At 33.8% G+C, this 27,132-nt stretch overlaps 1 protein-coding gene across 1 annotated transcript in view; it reads left to right on the forward strand.

The window, feature by feature from the left end:
• Window positions 1-27,132, forward strand: part of DIAPH3 (diaphanous related formin 3) — a 205,032-nt gene that overhangs the window by 44,137 nt on the left and 133,763 nt on the right. The window contains exons 10-17 of the mRNA XM_041407327.1: window positions 633-743; window positions 1,183-1,301; window positions 2,006-2,122; window positions 3,329-3,447; window positions 3,567-3,631; window positions 4,226-4,330; window positions 6,590-6,925; window positions 7,908-8,022. Of these exons, the coding sequence (XP_041263261.1) occupies window positions 633-743; window positions 1,183-1,301; window positions 2,006-2,122; window positions 3,329-3,447; window positions 3,567-3,631; window positions 4,226-4,330; window positions 6,590-6,925; window positions 7,908-8,022 (1,087 nt within the window). The remainder of the gene's footprint in view (window positions 1-632; window positions 744-1,182; window positions 1,302-2,005; window positions 2,123-3,328; window positions 3,448-3,566; window positions 3,632-4,225; window positions 4,331-6,589; window positions 6,926-7,907; window positions 8,023-27,132) is intronic.

Raw genomic sequence — 27,132 nt, forward strand, 5'->3', positions numbered from 1 at the left:
GAATCCAGACAGTGAATTCCTGCTGCTTCTGGCTATGGGTTTTCAGGCTGAGTCTCTTGATTTTTCAGAACAGGGTCTGCTTAGTAGTTGTCCTGATTCTTTCTTTTGAGCTGAAGGAGCGATTCCCATGAAGTATTCTATAATACTCAGTATGTTTAAAGAATGACTGTTTCAAAAACAAGTGGAAAAAAACAAACCCATTCTGTTCTTCAGGCTGAGTTTAATTTATTAAGAATTTAAAAAAAAAATATATGTTTCACTGTACACAGACTGTATTCTGTCACTAACTTATATGTATGTATAGCTAAATGTATATTTGCAGTGATTTTTATGTGTCCATTATTATGCTTTATCTGTTAAAGTTCATTGGTAAAGGAACTTGATATTTGTATAAAATTACAAAATTCAATGGGGTGATCAAATATTTAATTTTTATGGAAATTTGTGAACTAGAGTTTGATATTTATAGCTCGTGTGGCTGATCAGGAATTTAAGTAGCTTAGTTATAAGATTACAGTAGTTTCATAATTAGAAATGATGTAATGCCTAATTATTAGTTTGTTGTATCTTTTTGCTTGTGATGCATATTGAAATCTTAGAAATAAGATAGTTTATTATTTACTCTGTTACAGGTAGCTTGTATGCAGCTCATCAATGCTCTCGTTACATCTCCTGATGACTTGGATTTTAGGCTTCACATCAGAAATGAATTTATGCGCAGTGGATTGAAAGAGATATTGCCAGTAAGCATCTCGTCTTCCCTCTTTGCATTGCTGTTTAAATTTTTTAATTATTTGAGCCTGAGAGTGGGAATGGAGAACAAGTTCTAATAACTTATTCTCAAAGGCATTTTATTAAGTTTGGGAAAGAGCAGTCAGGTACAAGAATCAGCCTTAAAATAAAAATGTAAAGGTGAAATGTGCTCTCTGAGCTTTATTCTGATTTTATTCTAATTCCTCAGAATTTTATGACTTTGCTTAAGAACATGTGACACACTGTTGTGCAAAAATTTTAAGCCAGCCTGAAGATATATTTAACTTTTGAATATTTAATTTAACTCATGTGTTCTTGGATTTTTAAACTTTTAACTAATATAAACTTATGAAATTTATTAAAAAGATACATTTATTTACATATGGAAATGCTAATTTTGCAAGTCTTTATACTGTTTCTTCATTGCAGCAACTACAATGTATAAAGAATGAAGCACTAGATATTCAGCTGAAAGTGTTCAATGAGCATAAGGAAGAAGACATGATTGAATTCTCTCATCGTTTAGAAGATATTAGATCTGAACTAGAATATCCTTTTGAGGGCTGATATGATCTTTGCTTGTGTCAGAAATAGTGTGGCCAGCAGGAGCAGGACACTGATCATTCCCTTGAATTCTGTGCTCGTTTTGGGCCCCTCACTCACGAGAAGGACATGGAGGGGCTGGAGCATGTCCAGAGAAGGCTCTGGAGCACAAGTCCTATGAGGAGCAGCTGAGAGAGCTGGGGTTATTCTGGAGAAGGATGCTCAGGGGGGCCTTGTAGCTCTCAATGACTACCTGAAAGGCGGCTATAATGAGGTAGGGGTCAGTCACTTCTCCCAGGTAACAAGTGACTGAATGAGAGGAAAGGGCCTCAAGGTGTGCTATATGAGGTTTAGATTGGATAATAGGAAAAATTTCTCAGAGAAAGGGTTGTCAAGCCCTGGAATAGGCTGCCCAGGGAAGTGATGGAGTCCCCATCCCTGGAGATACTTAAGAAGATTTCTAGATGAGACATGTAGTGGCATGGCTGAATTGTAGACTTGGCAGTGCTTAGCTAATAGTTGGATTTGATCATCTTCTTAGAGGTCTATTCCAACATAAATTATTCAATGATATCAGCAGGACAAACATGAATAAAATAAAGCATATAATGGGTATTTTTCTGCTATAATTTCTGTTTAAAGAAGCTGTCAGTAAATATTTGACGGAAATTTTTTGATTCTGTGTTATTATTCTCCTTAACGCTTTCACTGAAGTAAATGATGTTTACAACATGGTGTGGAATACAGTTAAGGACACTAGCGCTGAAGGATATTTTCTTTCTATTCTCCAACATCTTTTGCTGATAAGAAATGATTATTTTATCCGGTATGTTTAATGCTGTGTTAAATATTAATTATGGGTTTTTTTAAAATTATTCAGTCATTAATAGAACATTTCTTCCATAAATCCAATGATAGGTTTTAGTCTTTCTGTGTCAATTGTAATTTGTGTGCTCATGTTTAAAAGAGTTAACTTGGAATCAAAAATGCCATCTATATGTTTTTGTCTCTTCTGCTTATAATTCTGTGTATAATTGTACTTTATAAACATAGAAAACTATTTTTGTTAAGAGCGGGGCCTTATTGATTGTGAGTATAAGTGATCAGGAGAGATACCTTAATCAGTTATAAATCATGGTAGTAGCATTATAATTTTGTGGTGTATTTGAGTCAAAGGACAAAACCAAGTTTGCAAAGAAATGCACTTTATACAGAAATCTGAACGTATGCCTAATTTAGAGTAACTTTTGGGTTGGAATTGAGTATTTTCAGTATACATTATAGGTCAGTATAAACATGTTTTTATCTCCTGGAAAATTAATCAGATAAATTATGGGGAAACAGTTAATAAAACTTTAGTGTTTCAAGCTGACAAATACTTTCCTTCCAAAACTCTTGTGTTGTCTTTGAGGAAACACTGGAGGAACGAAGTACGAACAGGGGGCCATCTGTTTTCTGCACAACATTCTAGATAACCTTGCATTTCAGGCAAGGTCTAGCACAGATGTACGTTTAAAGGTTAAGGGTGCTTGCCTGCTATGGGTACATCTGTGCTAGACCTCTTCCACCTGAAAAGGTTTGAATTCACAGCTTGCATGTTCTGGGCAAGTGACCCAGCTGTCATACCCCCTGGCATTTTAGAACAAGGTGTTTTTCATTCCTTGTACTGAAGCAGGGCTGCAATGCACTTGTACTTACAAAAGTCACAAAACTAGTGGAATCAAGCTGAAGGAAGAGCATTTTCTTTGCTTAGAGGAAGCAGGACATGATTTTTCCTTCCTATATAACCATAGGGAGGGAGAGGTAGATTTTATAATAAAAGAATTATTTGTCTTTCGGGCCACTGTTTTTTCAGGCTTTTTGTAAACTCCTTTTGTGTAATAAACTGCCAAATGTAATTTTCCTTTGAAACTTTTACCTTTCCATGGAAACAAATCAGCCCAAAGCTTTGGACTTTACTTTGTTCATAGACAAGATTTTAAGAATAGATTGATTAATAAATATCTGTAAAATAGCTTATCTCTATCTTTAGTCCACAGTATTTCAAATTAATTGAAGAGTGTGTGTCACAGATAGTGTTACATCGAAGTGGAACAGACCCAGATTTCACATATCGTAAGAGATTAGATATAAATTTCAGCCACTTACTAGGTAAGTACCATGTTTGGAAATTATTACAGCATCATTCTTCCTTATATGAAACTGAATAGATAATTAAGAATCTTGTGTTCCCTATGTATGTGTAAGTGTGCTTGTTGATTTTTTTCCAGATGTTTGTGTAGATAAAGCAAGGTTAGAAGAATGTGAAGAGAGGGCTTCTGAACTTACCAGAAAAGTAAGTCATTCTTCATCACATGTGATCAAAAGAACGACATGGGATTACTTAATAGATTAATGAATGGCATAACTGAACCATGGCATAGTTCTTAACTTCAACTTACTATTAGTTCCATGTTGAATTGGGCATTTGGATGTTCCTTGTATATTAGGCAGCCAAGTGGTGTAAAGTAGTTAACCTTAATTGAGAATCTTTTTACTATTTAAGTTTTCATGTATAACTCTTCCAAAAACCAACTGAATACTTCATTTCAGCAGTTATCAGTTTCCCTAATAAAATAAACAGTGGGAGAATAAAAACAGACTCCTTCATATCTACAGACTGTGTTAATGTACATCCATGGCTTTTAAGCTACTCTGTGTAATACTAACTTAAGATACATGAAGTCTTTATGCCATTTTCTATAGTGGAGACCTGTACTGGTGATTCAGATGGCTCTTCCATTCAGCTGACACATGGAAGTTGGAGTAGCGCAGACGTGTGCTTGGTATTGTTATCATGTGTGTTTTAACAAGCCAAAAAGGAAAAGTTGGAATTTAAAGAAACTGCAGAATTGACTGGTACCAACAATTTTTTTTTCTTTTTTCTTAGTTTGAAAAAGATTTTGTAGTTCATCAGGAGACCCAGGCCCTGCTGCAAAAAAAAGAGGAAAGAATCATTCAACTTGAAACAGAATTACAAGCTTTTAAATCACAGGTACAAGACAGTATAAATGAATATATGAAATAATGTTTTTGAAAGGGACTTCCTTTTGCATCTTCTTCAGATTCTGATAGTGCAGTTTAGAGTTTTTTTTAAAGAATCTTTATCAATTATTATTGAATTTTAGTTTCCTTTATTTCTGTTTTATATAAATAATTGTAATATGACATTAATTAGCTGTGAGGTCCCAGATGGTCCTTTTATGCCTAGGCTCAGTTAATTAAACTAGTTTCTTAAGTTTCATTTGGGTTTTGCTTTCAGAGTCATAGATTTCCAAAGTAATTAACCACATAGGGTACTAAGTCTTATGCTTTTAGATTAGCATTCATCATTGTGATCTTTATCCCTGCACAGGAAATTGCTTATTATGCAGTTTGCTATACTGAGGCCTTACCATGGATATCCAGCAGTGAAAGAAATAACCTGTGGCTGGATAAGAACATTTCCTGATAATTTTTCAATTTTCAAGCATAAATAGATATTTGAAAATGTGATGGAGAGGAATAGTGCAGATTTTTTGAGAGTAATACTTAAGTTACTTGTAACTACTTCAACTCTTAAATTTATGTAAGGACACTGTGTGACCAAGTGATTTTCCTGTGTCTTATTTCTGGAAATAAGAAGAACAATCCAAAAATGGCTAAAGAAGAAAGCATCAGAAAGACATGCTTTATAGGGGTTTATTTTAATACTTCTGAGGATTTTTTAAAAATGTTTATTGGCTTTTTAAATTTTCTTAGTGAGGAAAATTAATTTAGCTCTGCTTTGGTCTATTTAGAAATGTCATTCTAATTCATGTTTCTGGTCAAAATTAATTGTTAATGTCAAAGTCAAACATTTAACAAAAGCAAAAAATTGTTGCATTCTAAAAAACCAAATATAATAAGAGTGGCACATCATTCATTAAGAAAATACTTTTCTGTGTGTATCTTGAAGTCATACTTAAATACTTTTTGTAAGTATTTAAGTATTATTAAGGGAGGAAATTGGATTCCTCCCTTTTTTACTTTTTCTGTTATTCACTGCATGAAATATAGCTTTTTTTACATGCAGAGACCATAACATATGATTCTGCTCACTAATTTTCATACCATGAATTATCCCACTTTTGTTAATGGGATACATGATAAGTTTTGTAAATGTCAGGTAATTGATTACTGCAACTTAGTACTTTTAAACTTTGGCTTCCATATGGCATCAATTGCTACTTAGCATGTTGACTTCTACCTCTAATACTATTTTTTTCCTCTGGTCTCATTCCTTTACTCTCTTCTTGCAGCTGGTGTGTGTTTCTTTCATTTCTGGAGTCCAACTGTTTAGTGTCTATTTGTTAATGTAAACAGTGCTTATGCTCAGAAATTCAAAACATTATCATGCTGTTGTGCATGCATTTATTTGTATTTATTGATATTCAGCTATTTCCTTTTAGAAATTTAAAATCTTTTGCATATTGTATTTCTTTTAATTTTCTAAAATAATCAGTTTCGGCTCATAGTTTGTTGAAGAGGTAATTATTGCTATCACCAGGAGATAAATATTTCTTATTTATTCTTTTGTTGTTTTTGTCAGATACTTTCTCATTTATGTTTGCAGGCCTATGATAGAAGTTTTTCAAATAGTAGTAGTAACTTTATTAGACTTGCTGAAGTCCTAATCCTATTTTGATACATTATAGATGTAATTTCTGTATGGAATAAGAAGCTAGTGTGTAAGGAAGCTTAATTTTTGGAAGGATATTTTTTCATTATTGCTCCATCTTTTCAATTCTGTAGAATGAGAATGCTCCTACACTGGAAGATACCTATTTTGCAATAGAATTATTTATCTCTTCAGATTTTGCTGTTATGTACTTGGAATGTTTCTCTGTAATCTGTAGGATGAAAACAACAGAGACTAGGATGCTACTTTTCTTTTAATTTGAGCTAAACCATCGTAGTCTAGATAAGATCTCAGGATATCTATCATACCCTTTTTAGCTCATGGTCAGTGAAATACAAAAAGTGAGAAACACCATTTCAGTTTGTAATTTTTGGTGTGCACCCACCAGGTCTGAATGTCCACTTCAAATATTGACACTTCCGGTCATGAAATCAAAAGCACATTGGGCTCGTTATCATTCTGATTTGACTTTTCTATACAAGACAAATGGCACTGACTTTCAACTGGCTTTCTGTATTTAATCTGTAGACTATGATTGTTGCAGCATTTTGTTGATAAAACTGTGAAACTGAATAAGACTATTTTCCTTATCAGTATGGCCCGGTGCCACCTGGTTTTCTGTCATCAGCTCATGGAGATGCATCAGTTGTTCCACTGGAAGGTGCAGGACCACATCCATTTTCACCCCCTCCTCCTCCACCGCTGCCTTCTAATGGAGCAATTCCACCACCGCCGCCTCCCCCTCCTCCTCCACCACTTCTGAATAGCTTGGGAGCTCCTCTGGGTTTTGGTGGTGCTCCTCCACCACCACCTTTGCCAGGCCTGCCTGGAATACAGTGGTCCCCACCTTCATATGCTTTGCCATTTGGAATGAAGCCTAAAAAAGAATTCAAACCTGAGGTTACCATGAAAAGACTCAACTGGTCTAAGGTAGTGTTGATTAATGACAAATACTTGATGTAAAATTTGACATTGAACTTGGGGAAAATACATTGTCAGAAGTAATACTAGATAAGCAATTTATACATTAGTTAAAATTATGTAAGATATGAATACTTTCTGTCTTTAGCTTTTCATTGCTTTTTGAAAACTGTGTTTAATTAACCCATTAATCATCTGGGCAAGTATCTGTTGACTTTATGAGATGCCTGGAAAAGTCAGTTCTGGTCTAGAATAAAACTACTGTGGCTTCTTATGCTTCCTGAGTCCTATTATGCTTCGTTTTTCAGCAGACACCTTATGTTGGATCAGTCACTGAACTATACTGATATACAGTTTTCAAACAAGTCTATCAAATCTGTCTAGCCTGGACTGGAAAAAAGGAGTGCAGGTCTCTCCATTTGTCTGTAGTACTTCAATGTACCTACATAAATGTACTTACATAAATTTAATGGCTGACAAAATACAGACTGGATCTGGGATTTGCTTGGTTTTGTTTTTGTTTTTATCTCCTTCTCCATTGTCACAAGATTAAGTATACCAGCCTACTGAGTTTGGAAACTATAATTATTTAGGCCAAAAATAAGTCAGTAAAGAGATTTTGACAATTAATGAAGTAATCCAAGCTACATTCTGAAAAGTAAGGTACTTAGGATCCAATTAAATCAACTGTGTTCAGAGATTATTTGAAGTTTGCCCAAGTTTTAAATCTAGACCAAAGCTAATTTGCTCCTTTTAGATCTTGGATAACAAAGTGTGTTGTCTGCATTGTTAGAATATTTTTTTCGAAACCCACTTATTTTAAGTGTTATTATTTTTAATGAGAAATATATTAACAACTCTAAAGATGAGTTGTATACTAAAATTTCATGTTTTACAGAGCTCTTAAATATTTAATGTGCTTTAGACTTTATAGAGCACAGTTTCTGCATAGTATCAAAATAATTAATAAAATTTTGTCTCTTGCTTGTAGATCAGGCCTCAGGAGATGACAGAATCCTGTTTTTGGGTTAAGGCAGAAGAAGACAAGTATGAGAATGCTGACATGCTTTGCAAATTGGAACTTACGTTTTGTTGTCAAAAAAGAGGTAAGTACCTGATGGATTTGATTTTCAGCTTTTGGAGATACCTTTAACATTTTTGGGACTCAAATAAATATATGAAAAAACCGTCAGAATACAATATTCATGTTCTTGTTTCTAAATGGGATGTATGAAGAATAATATCTGAAAATTCTGGACTGCTTAAAGCAGTAATATTGAACTATTTTACATAAGCATGGCAAAAATCGTGTGACCTGTAGGAAAATCTCACAGAAAAAAAATGCCAAAAATTCTTATGGATAATACAGATTTTATTTATCATGTTTAAAAAAATGTATAAAATTTTATCAGAATACCTTCTTCAATTACTGAAATCTAATCTGTGGCCCAGAAGGTGATGTGTTTACCCTCAGAATTGATATGATAGTTGATGTGTGTTGGATCCATGATGGATGATAGTCTTTCAGTGATTATTTTTTTACTTCCTGATAAACCGGTAGATACATGTCCTTTGATATTTGTTTAGCTTCTTTAGCTTTTAAGACATTGTGAAGAAACAAAATGTTTGAAAGTATTCCTGGCTTTAAAAGTTTTCTCCTTTCTGTAGCAGTGAGTCACAGTAGTAGTAGTAGTAGTAGTAGTTTAAGTTATTCTGTCCCATATATAAAATGCCTGTTACTTCCTGACACTTTTTTTTTCTCCCTCCTTTTATGATATCAGAAACATAGTACTTTAAGAGCAGCCAAAGGGTTGTAATTTTTCTGCAACTTGAACAGGGGTTATTGTATTTTTACTTTTGTTTTCAAAATTCTATTTCAATATTTTTGTTAATAGAATGACATGGCATTCTCAAATGTCTCCTTTTTGGGGGGTATGATTTAGTGTGTATTATCCAATTTTTTTTTACCCTAACCAAGAACTTTATTCCACTCTTGTCAAAGCATGATTTTTATGCCTTAACAGTGTTTTAACTGATTTAAATATTATAGCTTGTTGCTACTGATACCTAATAATATTAAGAATGTCGTACAAAGATAAAAAGGCAAGAAAACTTCACCATAGACACATTTGCTTGAATCTATTAAAACAAGTCTAGAAGCTAATTATGATGCCTTTTTAATGTTAGGAGAATTCCCAAGAATATTCCCTGAATTAATAGGTTGGAAGTTTTAAAAGCCACTGGAGGAAATAATTTCCTATGTGTAATTAAACAGTAAAATTTGGGAGACAAGATGATGTTCAGGCCAAGCATTTTAATGCCTCAGAAGAGGATTGTGAGTCTACACAGACAGCAAGAACATTAGAGTTAACAAGATTAACATCCCTCAGTATTTAACGGAATGGACTGAATACATTGTTTCGACAAAACCCAATAGAAGAGAGTTTCTGGATCTACAGTTGGAAAGTCAGTGAAGTACACTTTTATACCAAACCTGTGTGTGTGTGTGTGTGGCAATTTAAAGACTGTGGTCTCCAGAGACAAATTTATTTCTTTTTTACAGGTGAGGCTTACTGCTTAATCATTTTAGTTTTAAGTTTTGAAATCTCTCTAATCCCACATGGGTGATATAAGTGTGCCATCATCTTAATTTTTCAAAGGAAGCGGAGACACTAAAGATTTTATTTAGAACAGCAAGTAGGTGTTTAAAGGGCAACATGGAACTAAATTTCATCTTTGTTCAAGTGAGTGGTTTACAGAACTTTACATAAAAGATTAAGTGTGTTAGCAGGCAGGACCAGATCTCAAGGTCCCTTGTTGACAGCATGAATTCCAGGACAGAGGACAGCAAAGCAACTGCTTTTGTTCTTATGACCATGGAGAGAGGGGATACTTCTTTGTAGCTTATACTTCATTTACTGATTATAACAAAACTTACCAAAGAAATTAGAGACATACAGCTTTCTTCATGGTCTTGAGGAGATTTAACATTCAGTTTTCATCGCAGTCTTGAGGAGATTTAACAACAGGCTCTTTAAAGTAGAATCAGCAAGCTATTCACTACACTCAAATTGGGAACAGTCCTTAACTATTTCTAAAGCTTTGTCTAAAACCAGAAAGAAGAGAAATTGAAAATGATTCTGTAGCCAAATTATGGCATGCAAAGAATGAACTGGATTCCACTCTGCTGAAGGGTCTGCTTATGCACTCTTTTTATTAAAATCTTTGCATAAGAAGAGGTATCTGGTAGAGGAAGCGGGGATCAGAATGTTCAATGATGCTTTAAGTGAATTTTATTATCATTAAGTAAAATCAAACTGAGGTACTCAAATATTCAGTTTAGCATTTTGCCAGCTAATATGCCAAAAGGATATCAGCATTGATCTAGAAAAGGAAGTCTTATGTCTATGTAAATAATCCACTGGGGAATTTTTGCTAGAAAAAAAAATACAGAACAGTATGGAATACATTTGAAGATTCAGCAGATGTACAGGAGTTATAAAATATGTTGGTTCTGGAGGGGCATTGAAGCAATTGAAAAACTGAAGCTATTATGGAGGTACGAAAGAAATACTGTTGCAAGAATAAAGAAGTAAAAGAGGGCCTAGCTTCAGACTGTAGGAAACCTTTGTTGAGTATATCCAGGGATATTTCGGAGACATGAACCATGGGTGAAAACCCTGGAGGTCATCTGAAAGTCTTAATAGCTTTTTGTAAAGGGACCAGCCTAGTTCATCTTGCTCAGGACTTTCTCCAGCTGAGTTTGAGTTATTTCTCAAGATGGAGATGTAAGGATGGACAGTCTGTTCCCATGTTTATCATTGTGGTGAATTTTTTTTTCCGTAATATCTTTTGGGATATCTTTTGTTGAAACTTTTGCATATTTCCTCTTGCTTGTTGTGCACCTCCAAGAATTCTGATTGCCTCTTATTTCCAGCCTTTTGTCAAATAATTTTTTTTGTCATCAGTAAGTTTTCCCTTGTTCTTTATTATCTTTCTCAAGACTGATGACGTTTTCAACTCTTCTGTCTGCATCTTTATGTTTCAGCCCTCTAATCATATTGATGATTTTCTGCTCTACTCATTTCAAAGTACCTATACTTTTTTGGAGGTGGAGAAACCCCTACAAAATACTCTAGATACTTCTCCCTGAGAGTGGGGAAGTATCTCCCTGAGAAATAACTACTTCTTTGACTTGCTGCTGGCAGCAGTCTTGGTACTTCACTGGAGGAAGTGTTTTCACTGTGCTGCTTGCTGATGGTGATTATGGAAAGTCTGCACAGACTATGGATAATATAGACTATTTTCTTTTGTGTGTTATAAAGCTGGTTTTGTCACTTTTCAGAAGTTGAATAATTTTGTGAAAGCAACATGTTTTATAACAATAAAACCTTGAGATGAACACTGAGAAGTATCAAAGCATCACTTGTTGATGGTATTCTAGTGCAACTTACTGAAGATGAAATGTCATTTTTTTTATTGATTTAGAATTTAGTCAAGGGCATAATGGTAAACCAACTCCTTTGTCATAAAAGCCGGAGCAAGAGGGCTCCATGTGTGTCAGTGTATGAGTGTGAGCTTTAGGTCGTTGTTCCTGTCCATGTTGTGGTGATATCCCCAGCTGATACAGTGAACCTCTCACCTGTGAAATGTCACTGGATTGTCATTGTGGTTACCCTTGTTGTGGGTTTGTTTTGGCCATTGGTTTTGGTTGTGAGTTGGTTACCTGAGTAGAGTTGGTTTTGTGTACCTCTGACAGCTCCATGACTATTCTCTGGCTGGGGGGAAAGAAAAGTAATTGACAAGTTCTGAAAATAAGGTGATGAATGTGAATGGCTTGCATGAGTGATCTTTGGTTATCTGATACATTTTAATGGCAAAAAGAAGGATTGGTATGAAGGGTGGTTGGAAGAGACATGAAAGAGAAAGAAATGAAATATGAAGAGTTTAAGAATTACCCACCAGGGTTATCCTCATGATCTCAGACCAGTGAAGAAATTCTGTGTGAAGCCTTTCCGGCAACAATGGTTTTAAAGGAATCTCTTACTATGATTTTTGGAAAACATTTAACTAAATGCTTAAAGTGACTTAAAGTTAATTGACATGTGAGATACTGAATAGCAGAGCTGGAGCTTACATGTGCTTTTATATGATTTAATCCTAAGACATAAGATGAACAAACACAAGTGCTCCTTATTGAATGTCAGCTGGTATGTAATGCACTGGTAGCCTGATGGAAGAATGATCGCTGGTCTGTAAAGCTAACATGCTGCTAACTTTGGAATTATTAGATGTACAGGCAGGGGAGTGACAGTTTGCATAAAAGATAGCATGAGCTCTAGAATCATGGAAATCTTGTGGGTTAAAAGGAACCTGTGCAAAACCTTTTGAATAGAAATTCCTTCTAATAATAATTTTTTGTATTATTAGCTCTTGGATCATAACATGTGTATGGTGAGAAAATGTTAAGATTAGAGAAGCTGAATATTTTGTGATAATAAAGTGGGAGATTTAACTATATCCAAGATTTGAGTAAACTTTGTATTGTAATACAGAAAAATTGCCGGTGGCTAAAGCTATGGGGTAAAAAACTGCATGTGTCTTGATAGGGTAGTTCAAGGTAGTATTGCAAGAAGAAAATTAGCATTAAAAATGTAAAAGTGTGAAGATAATGGAAAAACTCATTAAATGTATTTAGATAAATATAAACAGGATGTTCTTCACATATTCATTGTGAATCTTGAATTTCTTGCAAAGGAAGCCTTTGCTAATTAGCTTAATTAGCCGTCAGCTAATTTTGAAATGTGTATTTAATTTTTTGTAAATGAAGCTAGCTAGGGAATTGGTGGGACCACTTGGAGACAACTTCAAAAGTTCAGTAGGTTCAAGGAATGTTAGAAAGATTCAGAGATAAATGGTCCAAAAGATATAGGAAAGGATATATTTGTAGGAGGGATCTTCCTCTTTGCTAAGTGAGGAGAATGGATTATAAGATGTGGTAAGGCTGGCATAATGTCTTTTCTACGAACCTCTCTTATTACAGTTCTTGTTTTTATATAATTGATAGGAGTGCCAGGTTGCTTGGAGTGGCTTCAAACTACTATGTTTAGACTTAAAATAATGAAACAAGGTACATTTTAATATGCAAACACTGGGTTTGTGGAGTTACTTTGAAGAGTACTGGTGTGGAGAGGATTATAGCAGTAAGTTGCTGAAGTCTGTAAGTGTAATTAGTATAGTGAGACTGTAGTGGTTAGGCTTATGTGAGATGTCTGTTCAGGATAACAAGAGAGAACCAGCTGCATATTCCTTACACTAATCCTTTGGGTGATTGAAGTGGTTTGCCAAGGTTGATTCCAAGACTTAGGAGGTTGTATAGAGTACAAAAGAAGGCAACCTCTAACCAAAAAAGAAATCTTGAAGCATTTCAGTCCAAAATGACATGTTGGAAATCTCATGTATGCAAAATATAATAAAATTAGTAGTTTCATGAAATATGTGCTTTATAATTAATATGCTGTATTTATAAATATCCTACCAATAAGTTGATTTGGCTTGATCCAAAGACTCTTCTGTTTAAAGTGATAAAGTCCAAATGAGGATTAGAAATTGCACATCAAACATACAAGAAATCACTTGTAAATTCTTCATTATTTTTAGCAATATGCAGATAACTGTAGCTAATGGGAGATGGCACAAAAAAATTAGAAATGTTCTCTTCTTTTGTAGATATCAAAGGGAATTAATCTAGGTAACTCGAGAGAGAAAGATTGCATGATTTCTCTCTATTTTTTTTTTATCAACTAGGACAGATTTTCATCCTAATCTTATTGGAAATGGCAGTGTCTGATCCCATCACACCAGAGCTCCTGCCAGACTTGATTATTCAGAAATAAAGCACTTCTGTGGGAGTACTATCTCTGTTGGCACTTGACTTGAAAAGGTCAATATAGTTATAATTTTTTTTTTCTCCCCTGTATACTCTGTAAGAAAAATCAAGACCTAAGGTGCTATAGTGCCAATTAAGTCTCAAATATTTTAAATCAGAAAAGAGAGTAAATGCTACCGAGAAGATCAAATTAGCAGTATAAATCAGTTTAGTGCTGTGTTTAACATGCCGCAGTTTACCCTGCATAAACAAGAGAACATGCTGTCATCCATCTGAAAGATTAGGTGGAGCCCACTAACCTTGTATTTTCCTCCTCCTCCAGAGGATTTATCAGAGGTAGCTCCAAACTGTACTTCTTCTAGAATCTTATTATTACAAACCTGTAAGACTGCCAACAATATAGTTTAGTAACTTCTGCTATAATACAGCACTGAGTAACCTGAGTTACCTTTAAATGTAACTGTACAAGTAGAAGTAAATAAGGCCTGCTATGCATTTGTTTGACTGCCTTTCAGTATCATCCTAACTATCCTGAAAGCACAATTATTCAAAAAGATTTGTGCATATAAAATGAAATAAGGAAAAACAGTTTCTTTCTGAAGAAGGCAGGAGTAAGTTACAAGCATTTGCAAGGAACAGCAACTAACTGACATTAAAATGTCAGTGGTATCTTGCAACTTGAGTGTATCATCTTCACATGGGAGAGAGTGAATCGTATATTTAGTGTTACTTCGTAGTAACTATATTAATCGTTTATATTCTTAGCAAATAGAATGATATCTGCTCTTATCCTTTTTAAATATTTGTACCAAATAATATTTGTTATGTAGAGATTGTTGCATAAGAATCAGTGAGTGAATATACTTCTGTGGTGCATTGAGCTTGGCTGGCTGCCAGATGCCCACCTAACTGCCCTCTGATAAAACAGAAAAGCTTGTGTGTCAAATTCAAAGCAGGGAGGCCACTTACTGGTTACTGTCACAGCGAAACAGACCCAATTTAGGGAAATCAATCCAAGTTAATTTATTTTTTCTGATGTCCTGTCATGGATAGGAAAAACATTCAGTTGTTCAGACTGTTAAATACATTTAAAGAATTGGGATGTGAATAACTCTTAAAACCTGACTTTGATATGCAGATAACTCTGTGAATGTGTGGCAAACAAAAAATAGAAAATCTGAAAAAAACCATTAGCATAGCAGTGGTTAAAATAGCCTAACAATAGCATTTTTTTTTGTAGTTTGACTTTTTTGAAGCTAAGATTGTGGCATGTTTTCCCCTTTATTCTCCTTCTTTGACAATTTCTTAGGATAAATTCTCCCTTGAATTAATTAATTATTGAATGACTGTGTCATCAGTGTTCTAATCCATGTTAGAATCATGAGTAACATCAGATCATTCTTCTGGTAGGACTGTAGAAAAGAGTGTGTCAGCAGATGTTGTAAATAGGATTAGAAAAACTTTTATTAGATAAGGTATTTTGATTCGTATTTTAAGTTAGGAACTACTTTGTCAGGTAGTGTAAATATATTATTGAAGAGTTTATTACAGCATTTGTAAGCATCTACCTAAGCACAGTATTAACTATACCTTAATTTTAATTTATTTTACTTTTGTTTTTCTTTTTGACAGAGCAGTAGTATGTGCTGTTATTAAATAACTGTTTCTTACCTTCGACACACAGATTATTATTTTCTGTCAGCTTCAAACCAGATTGAGTTGAGTGCTAGCCTTTTCTCCTCAGTGAAGTGCCTGGAGAGAGTAGTTCCTTTAGTTCACCTTTACCTTTTTCTTTCAAACAATTGATTCTTTTTTTTAATAGTTGATTTACACACAAAATACAATATCAGTCTGCAGTCACTTTATGTTTGATGAAAATATGACAGTATATTCAGAGTAACAAAAGCACTCCACTCCCATTTCCCAGCACTGTGGTGGGAAAAGGTTTTGAAGGCTTCATGTTTTAGAAGCAATAAAAGTGTTTTTTTATTGACTTCTACTAGAAAATGTTTCCATAGTGTGAACAAGTAAGATCTTAGAGGAGGTAGATATTGTTTTCATGTAGCCAGAGATCAAAAAAAGTCTACTCAATTTCATAAGGCCTAAACTATAAATACCAACAGAGTAGAAAAACAAGTTCAGATCCTAAAATGCAAGTTACGGAAAGTCATCTCAGTGCCCTGCTTAATCTAATAATTTTGCTTATTTAATGGAAAATACTCACTTTAAGAACTTCAATATAATTGTCACTATACTGGTGAGGATTCTGCATGAATTAATTTGCTAATGTTTGTATCACACAGGAGGTATTAAACTCTACACCTGGTACAAAGCTATTTTCACAGGTTTTTACCTTCTATTTGGTTTTGCTGCATGTTTACGCACTAAGTGCTTTTGGTGAATTTCCAATCTAATGTTGCAAGCATTTACATCTGACTAAAGGTAACACTATATTTGTGTGTAATAAAATCTTCATTACAACGCTGCTTTTATTGCAGCCTTTTTTCATTGTGAACTGAGAAAAATAATTTACATGCAAGAAATGTTTAACAAACCTTATTTGGCAAACCTTCAAAGTCACTCTTGATGAAAATTATTAGCATTTAAATTTCCATGAGCACTAGTTTTTGTCCTTTAGAAAATCTATCATTTAGTTTTTCAGTGAGTGGCTTGTTTCAGAAGAAATTAATTTCAAGGACAATTCATTTTGAAAAACAACAAAAAAAAAATCAAGGAGATTATGTGTTAATGGAGCAGTGATGTCCAATTAGGCAGCTGTTAGACAGTACTTGGGTACTGGCATGCCATGCAGACTTGAGCAGTATTATATCTGGCAGTCTTTGGTTCTGTTTGCATTTGATCAGGTTCAGCTGGAACAATATTTTAAGTATTCATATATATGTATGGTTATAGACATTTTCTTTCCTTACCCACTAAGATTACATACTCTCATTATCTACTGACTTTGTATAAATATGGCCTGGCCCTATCTAATGCGCAATTTATTTTCTTAATTAAAGTGAGTTCCTAATTTAAAAAAAAACAGTAAATTGAGTACTTCATATGGATTTTTGTGAAAGAGGCTTCCATTGTGGGCTGCTGTTCTTTGCATGATTTCAGCATGATAAATTTGTCATACAATTTCCTCATTCTAAATAGATTTTTCTAGTTTCTATCTTGTCCTGATAGTTTGCTGACAGATGTTTTAACAGGGCTCTTTCAACATTTTTTATGAAATAAATATCACCATGAAGCACTTTTGTAAATGTCCTGTAGATGATGTACTCCCCATTAAGAGTAACCAGATTATGAAGGTTATGTAAGAATTGAGAGAATTTACTTGATCTGAAATCATTGGATTTTTGGGGGTTAAATCAGAGCTTTTTCAAAATATTTTTTTTACATAGGATATAATCTAGTTCCACATTCTGAAAATTTTTGTAATAGGGTAGGATGTGTTTGCACTGTTGTAGTTGTTGGCTGGCACAATTGTTGAATATTTACAGTGAAATAGTTGTGTTTTCAGATACATTCTTCTTCTGGATGAGTATGTTGCATTCAGTGTCATTTAAATTTAAGAAAATGAAGGCATGGACAACATATCCTGTTGGTTTTAACAACTTCATATTTCTGTTTTATGGCTTTGCTGCTCCACTCCTATTTTTACAAGTCAGTGGAACTCTACTTTTTAACTCACAAGATAGTTCTTCAACCTTACTCACGTCTAACATCAGTTACTGAGTAATGAAACTTAGAAATTTCATCTGCTGTATTACTCAGCTTAACAGTTGTAAAGACTAAATGTTTCCTGCTGTGCAATCTGACTTGTCCTTTGATATAGAAATGCCTTTTTCTAAAATTGTAAATGCATATGTATAGCTGGCAAGGATAAGAAGCTAGAAAGAACCTGCTTAAGATGACTGCTTATCTTTGCCGTTCCTAGACTGCGCAGTGTAATGTCTTGCGGCACTTAAAATTTGGCTGCAGTGGACTTGATGTATATGAAACAGAATTATGTTTTTTGTTGCTGGCATATCAGTGTCAGGTCTTGAGAAATACTGGGTCATCTATTTGAAACAGTGGGAGGGTGAAAAAAATCAAATCAGTGTTTAGCAAGATTGTTTGAATAAAAGTTGCTACCAAAGCTGACACCATGGAAGGTAGCTGTAGCTGGAATGCTGGAAGAGAAACTGGGGTTCAAGGCATGGTTACACATTGCAGCAAAAATCTTGGCATGAGCAGATCTGTAATCTTGCTGTGAAAAGAAACAAACATGGATAGATGCAGCTAAAACCAAACCAGGTTAAATCACCTTAACTTCAAAAAGCCAAAGAGAAAGTTTATTTTCAGTACTAATCTAGTAGTGTGAACTACTGTTCTGTGAACTGCTGTTTTAATGCTCTATAGAAGTGAAGCGGTAGTGATAAATGGACTTGTTCAAACTTTAAAATGGGGAAGATAAAATCCATTTGCTGCTAGCAGTTGACTCTCAGAATGTACCTGGGATTGTTCCTTATTCAGCAGAATAAGGAAGAGGTAGTGATCAAGTGGGGACAAATGGTGACATAAGCTGAGCTGTGCAGATGCATGCTTTATAATAAACAAAAAGAATCTCAACCACTTCAACAAAAATAGGTTTTTGAGAACAGGATACTCATATGCACTGGAAATAGACAGTTTTGATCTCCAGGTTTCTGTTGCTGAGAACCTGAGAATATAGACTGATAATCAAAGTAGGAAGCATGTTTGGAATTCCTCCTGAAACTACAGTGGCAAAAATGAGTCTGTATGAAAAGAATTGGAGAAATTAAGGACAAAGCTTTCCTTGTGTGAAGGAGCTAATGTGCCTCTGATTTGTCGAGAAAATAATGTGATTCATTTTGCTAGAGCTCATGTTTGCCTTTAGGATGAAATGTAAATTGCATTATGCTTCACTTTCTTAAAAATAATAACACAGTTTGTTAATTTGTACAACTCTTGTTTGTTTTGGGTTGTCGGTATAGCTCTCGGTACTCATGCCATTCCAGACTCTGAAGCTAAGGCTTATTCTTTGATCACCAGCTGAAGTTTTCTGTTTACTCAGGGTAATATTAGTGTTCCACCTTTTGAGGGGGAGGGAAGCCATATAGATTTAATCAAATTATAATTTTGCTGCAGGAACTACTTTTACATATAAGGATATTTAGAATAGAATAGAATATGAGTAATAGAATGAGTATGTTGTTACTACTAGAACTACTAACTAACTTTTATGCATCTAAAATTAGACTAATTTTTCAGAAATCTGCAAGGTCTAGTGACTAGTTAGTCAACTGTTATGCATATGTGAATGTAACAGGAAGAGAGGGATAAAATCCTATTCTACAGCATTTGGAGGTGCTAACTAAACAATACGAAAAAGACTCCAGCTGGTGCAAAATAGACTTATTTTTCCCTTTTTGTCTTTTTCCAGCATTTAAAAAACTGTGGCTAGCGCAAAGATGTGTGATGAGATAGTAAAGAAATGCTACTCTTGTTCTCATATGATAAATTATATTTTTCTTCACAAAAAATGTGTGCAATAACCAAATCTGCATACTAGACTAATTATGCAGAATCTCTGTAATAGAGACTACATCATCTTCAGTCTCATAGAACTCTAGCACAGATTTTCAGGAGCAGGAATTCAAGTAGCTTTCATTATACAAATTTTGTTTGCCTGAATTGCTGGAGGAATGAGAAGCTTTTCTGGACAGAGGCTTAAAAACGTGCTAATTAGAATTAGCCTAAAGCTATATTACAGTATATTTGTCTGATATTCCAACTTAGGTAGATACATGAGATTATCAAATATCTATTTTTGTTGCAGAAATACATACCCTCTTTAACATAAGATAATATAAAGTTACATTCACTTTTAGACTGCAATGTGATATTAATGTGTTCCAACAAAGACAAGAATTCACTTGCAATTCCAGCATTTCTGTTGTTTAGCTTCTGTCAAATAGTGTGTCAGATAGAACAGCATTTCAGTGAGAATGAATGTTGCAGATCTCTCATACTTGCTTTTAAAAAAATATTCTAAAATAGTAAATATTCTTAAAGCTTGCTTGCAGTGGATGCTTTCTGAGTTTGAATCTTTGTGTTTATGATTGGCTCATCACTTCATTCCTTAATGTACCACAAGAGTGTCTCATAGTACAGTAAATGATCTGTGTTACTGAATAGCTATTACAGGTTTGGTGAAAAAGGAGAGAGAACCCTAATACAGATGTTAGAAGTAAGGTAGATTGTACATCTGTAATAATGCATAAGAAATGTGATTCTGTAATTGGAAGATGCACAGTGATGGTTTTAACTGGAAAACTTTTTTGCACTTTTTGGAAAAGTTATTTTCTGGAAGATTTATTCTCAGTGAAATAGCACTTGTCTTGTAACCCAGAATCCAATTGCTTCATTGATTCCTGTTTGTGTAATATTTTTCATATTTCTCTGTTATATTAGAGAGAGCTTTTAACAGAATATTTTAATTTGAAGAAAATTGTAGCATTTTCTTTGCTATTTATATAGAATAGTACACTGAATATTAAATCTTTGAGTCTATTTAAATATTGCTAAGCACTTAGCTTGTGAACTAATGGAAAAGGTTCTTTTGTGGATTCCAAATCATGTGGGTTCACCTAAATTACTAAATTTACTTCACTCTTTTTATTTTTTATAATAGTGATTAAAAGCTTTTAATGTGTAAATTGTGAAAAACTGTTCTAAGATTAGAACACTTAGGTGTTCTTGGAAAATGGTGCTGAAGATTATTCTATAGTCTTCAGTTATACACTCCACTTCTGATGAAAAGGTTAATGTGACTTACATGCGCATCCTGTTTACTTTCCTAGAGAAGTTGGAACTTCAGTGTCCCTTTCTAAATAATGTATATGTTATAACTGAGCAAATTGATTATGTTTATGATTTGAAAGAAATCCTCATATCCTGTTTCAGAGTTGAGAACTACATAACTCTTTACATTTTATTTTACTACACATCTCATGCCACTGACTACAAATAAATAACATGTGCCTTTTTGAAGAGTTTGTGTGGCTCTAACTGTTGAGTGCAATCACAAGAAATGCACTTTAAAATATGAGGAAATTTATGCAAAGGGAAAGTATAAATGTAAACATGAAAAACAATGAAATTTCTTGGAAGTATTTTTACCAGGTAGTTTTGTATTGCTAAATATAAGTGAAGATAAGCAGTAGCTGAGAAAATCAAATTAACTGGTGTAGATTGTAAAGTTTTTTAATGTAGATTTCTGGAAGGTGATAGTATGAAGTAAGGACTACTTGCACAAAATCAGCCTGTGGATGTATGACAGCACCTCTAGTTTAAACGTCCTTTGAAAATGAAATACATGCTTTTGTTTCAATATCTTAGTTCTGGCACTGCAGTATAGCAGACTTGAAATAAGCAAGTAAGCTTTACTGGTTTTAGTATATAACCAATATTTCAAACTTATTTATTTGGAGAAAAAAAAAGATGCAAACTGCTTGTATCTTTCAAAAAGTTGGAGAGGTGCATCACTGTCAGAAGCAGCACTGACAACACTATATTACTTTCCCCTGTTTGATTTTATTATTTTTATAATCTGGAAAGAACAGATGTTGTTATTTACAGTAATTAACCAGATCAATCTAAAACCCTCTCTCTGTTATGTGTTCAGATATACATTGATAAGTGTATTGATAGGAATCAATCATTGTAGTTCTAATGGGTTGTTTTTCTTATAGATTGCTATTGAAAAATATTGGTTAATGGTATTAAATAAATCTTTTACAATACGAAGCTATGACTTATTTACTGAGTATTTTATGTGAGAGTCCTGGTATCCCTAAGGAAAGAAAATACTCCGGTTGCTGAGTAATCTGGTGTCTAGAGGTATGTGATGCAATTTTCTTTTGCCATAGATACCTTCATGAGTATGTTATGAATAGAGCAATTTTATCTGTTATAGTTTCTGATAAATTGACTTGTGGATAGAGTTCCTAGATGTTCCTTTCCCTCTTGTTTATCCTTGTTAGTGTCTTTCAAGACTTATTTCAAGAGAATCAGAACTTTAATCGACAGTGTATAAAGTCATAAAATTAACTAAATTATCATTGCCTCATTTTATATGTTTTTCTCAGTACCTTTTAGATTTTTTCTGTGTCAGATCTGTCCAAAATCAATAGCTTAAATGGGCACTCTGCTAAGCAGACTTGAATAATTTGCTTATTACAGGGTATATTAAAGCATATAATCTAAATAAAGGTATGCTCCATTTACCTTTATTTGCAGTCTCATTATGGTTTGAGACTATGAGAGTTTACAATTCAATATGATGAGCACAGATTCTTAGCTGTGTAACTCAGGAGCTTAGAGGGAATACCCTGTAACAGTGTAATCTTTTGCTTGACACACAGTGCATTGAAGCTTCTAAAACCTCATTTACTCTTCCTAATGTTTTGCTTTAGCTACTCCTAATAAACCAGGCAACCCTTATATGTGTCTGAAGTGGTCTTACAGTTTGATGTAAACTGTACAGTGTTAGGTAGAAACTTTTAATCTAGAATATATTGATAGAATCCAATGGTATCCATCTTGAATGTATGAGGTCAGTCAGATCTCGTGGCCTATAGAAGATTCAGAATTTGCTATGGTTTCTTGGCTATTAAATAACCCCCTCCAAGAAAAAGAAAATAATAGACCCCCTCACAAATGACCTGCCTTTGCTTGTGCTCTGGAACACTTAATTTCTTTCACTAGAAATTCAGTAGTTAATTTTCTCACATTTTTTAAAGGTGTACTTAGGAAGTAAGTTGAAATTGTTTGTCAGATTTTTTAGCAAAAGTTATTACAGAAATACTTAAGAGGAATTTCTGTTGTTTATGAGCTGAAGCCAGCATCAATTGAATGAGCTGGTATTTAATTTTAAAAACATTTTTTAAAAAATTATTTTTAGCAATGTTAACACATGAAATGAATGTGGAGGTCAAGGTGGGAAATAAGGTTTAGGTGACTGCATTCCCTTATATTTTTCTGCTGAGATTCAGCATACTTTTTGGCATGAGAGATGCCTTGGATTTAAAGAACATCTCATAAACTAATTGTTAGTGTTTGGTCTGAAGTCCTCAGGCTGTTGTCAGAAAGCTACTTTTGATGTGCATTGTATGACTGAAAGCCTAGTATTTGTGATAGTTAATGAATTCCTACAGCAAAATATGTAAGGCTATTAATTATGCTGCAGTACAGACTTATGCACAGTAGTTCTTTATTCTTAATTAACTTTTTTTTCTACAGAATGTGGACTATTTTCTTAGTATTTATCTACTAACAAGTTAATGCTGTTGATAATACCTGGATTTATTTATTCAATATGGCAAATTGAACCGCATCGAGATTTTGTGTGACCTTGATTGATGTTGGCTTTAGTTATAGACCTCTGTAACTTGTTTATCATGCAACTACTACCTTGTGCTCTGGAGATTTGCTGTTCAGTACATTTTGTTTATTACACTTAAAAGTGGATTACTTTGTTACTTACTGGTTTCTATACGTTTGAAACGTACATTAATGCTGCTTTCAGTAAGTAAATAATCTGGTTCATTCAGATTTTTCTCAGAAACTATTTTGACATTTTTATCAAGTAGAATGTTCCCTTGTGCAACTGAGAGCTTGCTCACCTGTAACATGATTGCTACATATATATTAAGCTTCAAATGCCAGCTTGAGTTCCTTCACAGAGACTTTTCTCAGAAAACTGTACATCCATGCAATGACAGTCTGTGATTCAGAGAGAAAATATATTCTCCTATTTCTTGGACATTCAAGACTAAATCTCTGAGACACTCCTAGCACAATAGCTATATGCTTTGTGCATCTACGCTGCAAACTGCTCACTCCTGTTCGTATGCTGTCTGTTTCCACAGTGTTAAGTACTGTAGTTTAGTTGAGGTGGAATGTAGCATTCTTGTAGGGAAACAGATATGTGAGGTATGGGCATTCCCTTAGTAGAGCAAACCAAACATTCTTATAACTGTAACTTCTGTTGTTCATCTTCATTTCCTTAATTCTAGTTAATTTTAAACCTTAGTCTTTACTTTGAGGACTTTACATATACTTGTAAGAGTAGGTAGATCAGAATTATAGCTGTTGCTATTACTCTTGTTATTTGATGTCAAACTAATGTTTAAAGATGATAGTTTGGTTGCTTAAGTATTAGATTATAAATTTACTGAGCTTTAGCATGTTTAAATCTGCCTGACGGTTTAATGGCTGAAATAATTTAAATTAAATAGACACTTCTGTTACCTTACATCTCAAATGTTTTAAACTAAATCAGACACTCATTATTGAGTAATGATTATGACATATGACTATATTATAATTTAAAAAAAAATTATGTAAGCAGTCTTTTTGTAATCAACAAGATTATTCTTCTAACAAAAACTTAATAATTATGAAGAATTACAGTTTGCACTGTTATTTTCTAGTAGAAATAGTAATGATCTGTTAAATTTCTGGCTCTGCATTGATTTAGATTTATCAGTAGGCTTCCAGTTTATATTTTTGTCTTTGTATATTTTTCTTTAATTTTTCATATATTATGTCAAATCAGTGTAATGTCTTATGTTACATTCTTGTACCACGTCTTATTGTTATGTATACAAATACTTCTAAAAAACTGTTTATGCATGTCTTTTTGACTTTCTGCTACCTCCTCTCTTCACCATAGCAACTATATTCTTGAATCTTTTTTCAGCCTGTATTATGTGTTATATTACTTTTCTCTTTCAACGTGTAAAAAAATTCCAAACTTTACTCATCCTACATTCATATTAAAAATGGATCTTAACATCATATTGGATAAGTTGGTAATTTGTGCTTCTCTGTAAACCTTGCAACCTCTGCTTTTTAAATAAATAGATATGTATGCTATGGTTTTAGAGATGAGGAAGCAAAGCATCTTTATTTTTTGTTTCATTTTTGTTGCACTTTAGAACTGTGATTTTAAAAAATATTTGGTTGAAAGTATAATTTTTAGTATATGTTGAAAATAATGGCTATGCAGCTTTAAGCCTAGATTTTTTTCCCCAGTCTGAAACAGTAGAAGATTTTTAAAATGTGTTTTATATTATAGTTAACTTGTGGTTTTAAATATACCCATAGAGATTTAAAACAATACTACCTTTATAGTTTCTAATGAAGAAATGTCATCTTATACCAAAGTTTCAGTTTTTCTTGGGGAAGGCTTTTATCATGATAGGTTTCAAGATAAAATCATAAAGTAATATTTTGTAAATTTCTCTAATACATAACAAAGAAGTTTTTTTTCTACCAAATTTCAGATAAAATGCAGAGCATTGCTTAGAAACAACTATGCTTCTAGATATGTACAGTATTTTAAGTTTAAATGTAAACAATAGCTTTGCATATTTATTGACAGAATTAAAATTATGTCTCTGAGTGCCATGTATAGTCAAGTCTAGATCTGTGTGTTGATTTGAAGTTAAGTGGACAGAAAAAAGGAGTATTTTAAAAGTTTAACAGGTCTGTTATTGTTTTTTGATTTGTAGCTTATGTGGCTGCATTTTTCTCACAAAGTAAATGCAAGAAGGCCACTCTGGATCATTTTAGTGGTTAGACAGCTTTAGAAGTAGAATTACTGTGCAGAGTCTCAGTGTCTGCTGTTGAAAACCTGGATGATAGGAAGGGAAATTGTAGCTGTCAAGTGCATGTTCCAATCACTGAATAATGAATCAGTTATGTTGGTTCTTTTGATCAACAACAATAAAAATATCAACATTATACACCTAGTGTAAGCTTGTGTATTTCTAATCTCAGTGTTGTATGTTTGCAAGTGGATAGTGTAGAGAAACATTGCTGTTTGGTTTTAGATGGTACTGAATAGAGTTATTTTGAACATTGAAACACTACAGACTCAGTATTTGGGGATCTAACTTTTGAAACATTATGGGATCTTTTAGATTTATTTGGTTTACTATTTGAAATATTTGAAGCAGTATGGAAAGAAGTACAGCTAAAAGGGACTGGGAAGCTTTGGAAGAAGAATTTTGCATTTTTTCATTGTCTAATACAGTCCTGGTTATCTATGGTGTTAGTGTGAACAGTTTTAAAGTAGTCATGAAAAACTGAAGGCTGTACTTGGAAGTGGGAAACTGCTGTATAACCTCCCTCCTGCCTCTTATAGAGCAATGTAAATTCAGCCACATTTTTCTTCAGGTTGACTGGGTAAAAAAGGCATTTTGGATTCAACTGCTGAGTGATTTCAAAGAAACAACAGCTTCCTCTTTTCTTTCTGAGGAACAAAGGCTTAATTTTTTAGAGAGGATAAAAAATACAAAAGTTGGAATTACTGTCCTGATTTTGAATATTGATCAAACCAGTTCTTCTTAAACCCACCACCTCAATTATAAAACATGACATTATGAATATGTTGTTATGACACAGTATCTCTTTTCCTTTTCTTAGCCTGAATTTAAAATCACTAAGCCAAGTTTTGTAAAGTGTATTATAAAAAAGGAAATTAAAAAGAGAGCATTTTCTTCAGAGGTTCAGGAATTGAGCTATGATCACCTCAATTCTGCGTAATGAAGGCCGATCATTGTATTTGACTATGGACAGAGTTCAGACCAGTTCCTTTCCTGGAGGAGTTCAGTGTTTGATAAGGGAAAAGAAGGAGAGAAGGGCAGGAGCATAGCTGACAAAGAGCCTTCAATGGTGTCTGCATAATGTTTACAAGTCTTGATTTCTGATGGCAGAAAAAATAAAATGCTCTCTATGACTATATGGCATTTTCCCATTCTTGTATTATGGTACATATGCAGAAATTTTTCTTTTTCTTTGCAGAAAGGTTTATCCATCCAGAATGCAGAGATACTATAGGTATATTTATTTATTTTTAGCAGTGGGGGTTTTTTTCTGCTATAGATTTTTGGATTAATTTTTCTTCCAAAAGTTTATCCATGTAAAGTTTTGGTGGATATGGGTCTTTGGATGCACTTGAGGTCCAATGGAGCCCTAGTAAAGAAAATAACTCAAATGGGTTGATAGAATTGCATCTACCTTCTCTTTTTCCATAAAGTCCTTCCATAAAGCACTGCTGGCTTTGATGTGTTCTTTTTCCCATTTTCCAGAGAAAGTATAGGAAGTCTAAGAGCTTTTTGAACTTACTCTTTCCAGAGTAAGTGTTGAAAGTGTGAGAACTATAGACAAACAATGCTTAAGTATTTGGGAAAACAAAACTATCTCCACCTTCCCATCAGCCCTTCCCTCTCTGCCCCGCCCCGCCCCC

The sequence above is a fragment of the Onychostruthus taczanowskii genome, unplaced genomic scaffold (assembly GCF_017590055.1).
Source record: "Onychostruthus taczanowskii isolate IOZ18803 unplaced genomic scaffold, ASM1759005v1 scaffold26, whole genome shotgun sequence".
Lineage (NCBI taxonomy): Eukaryota > Metazoa > Chordata > Aves > Passeriformes > Passeridae > Onychostruthus > Onychostruthus taczanowskii.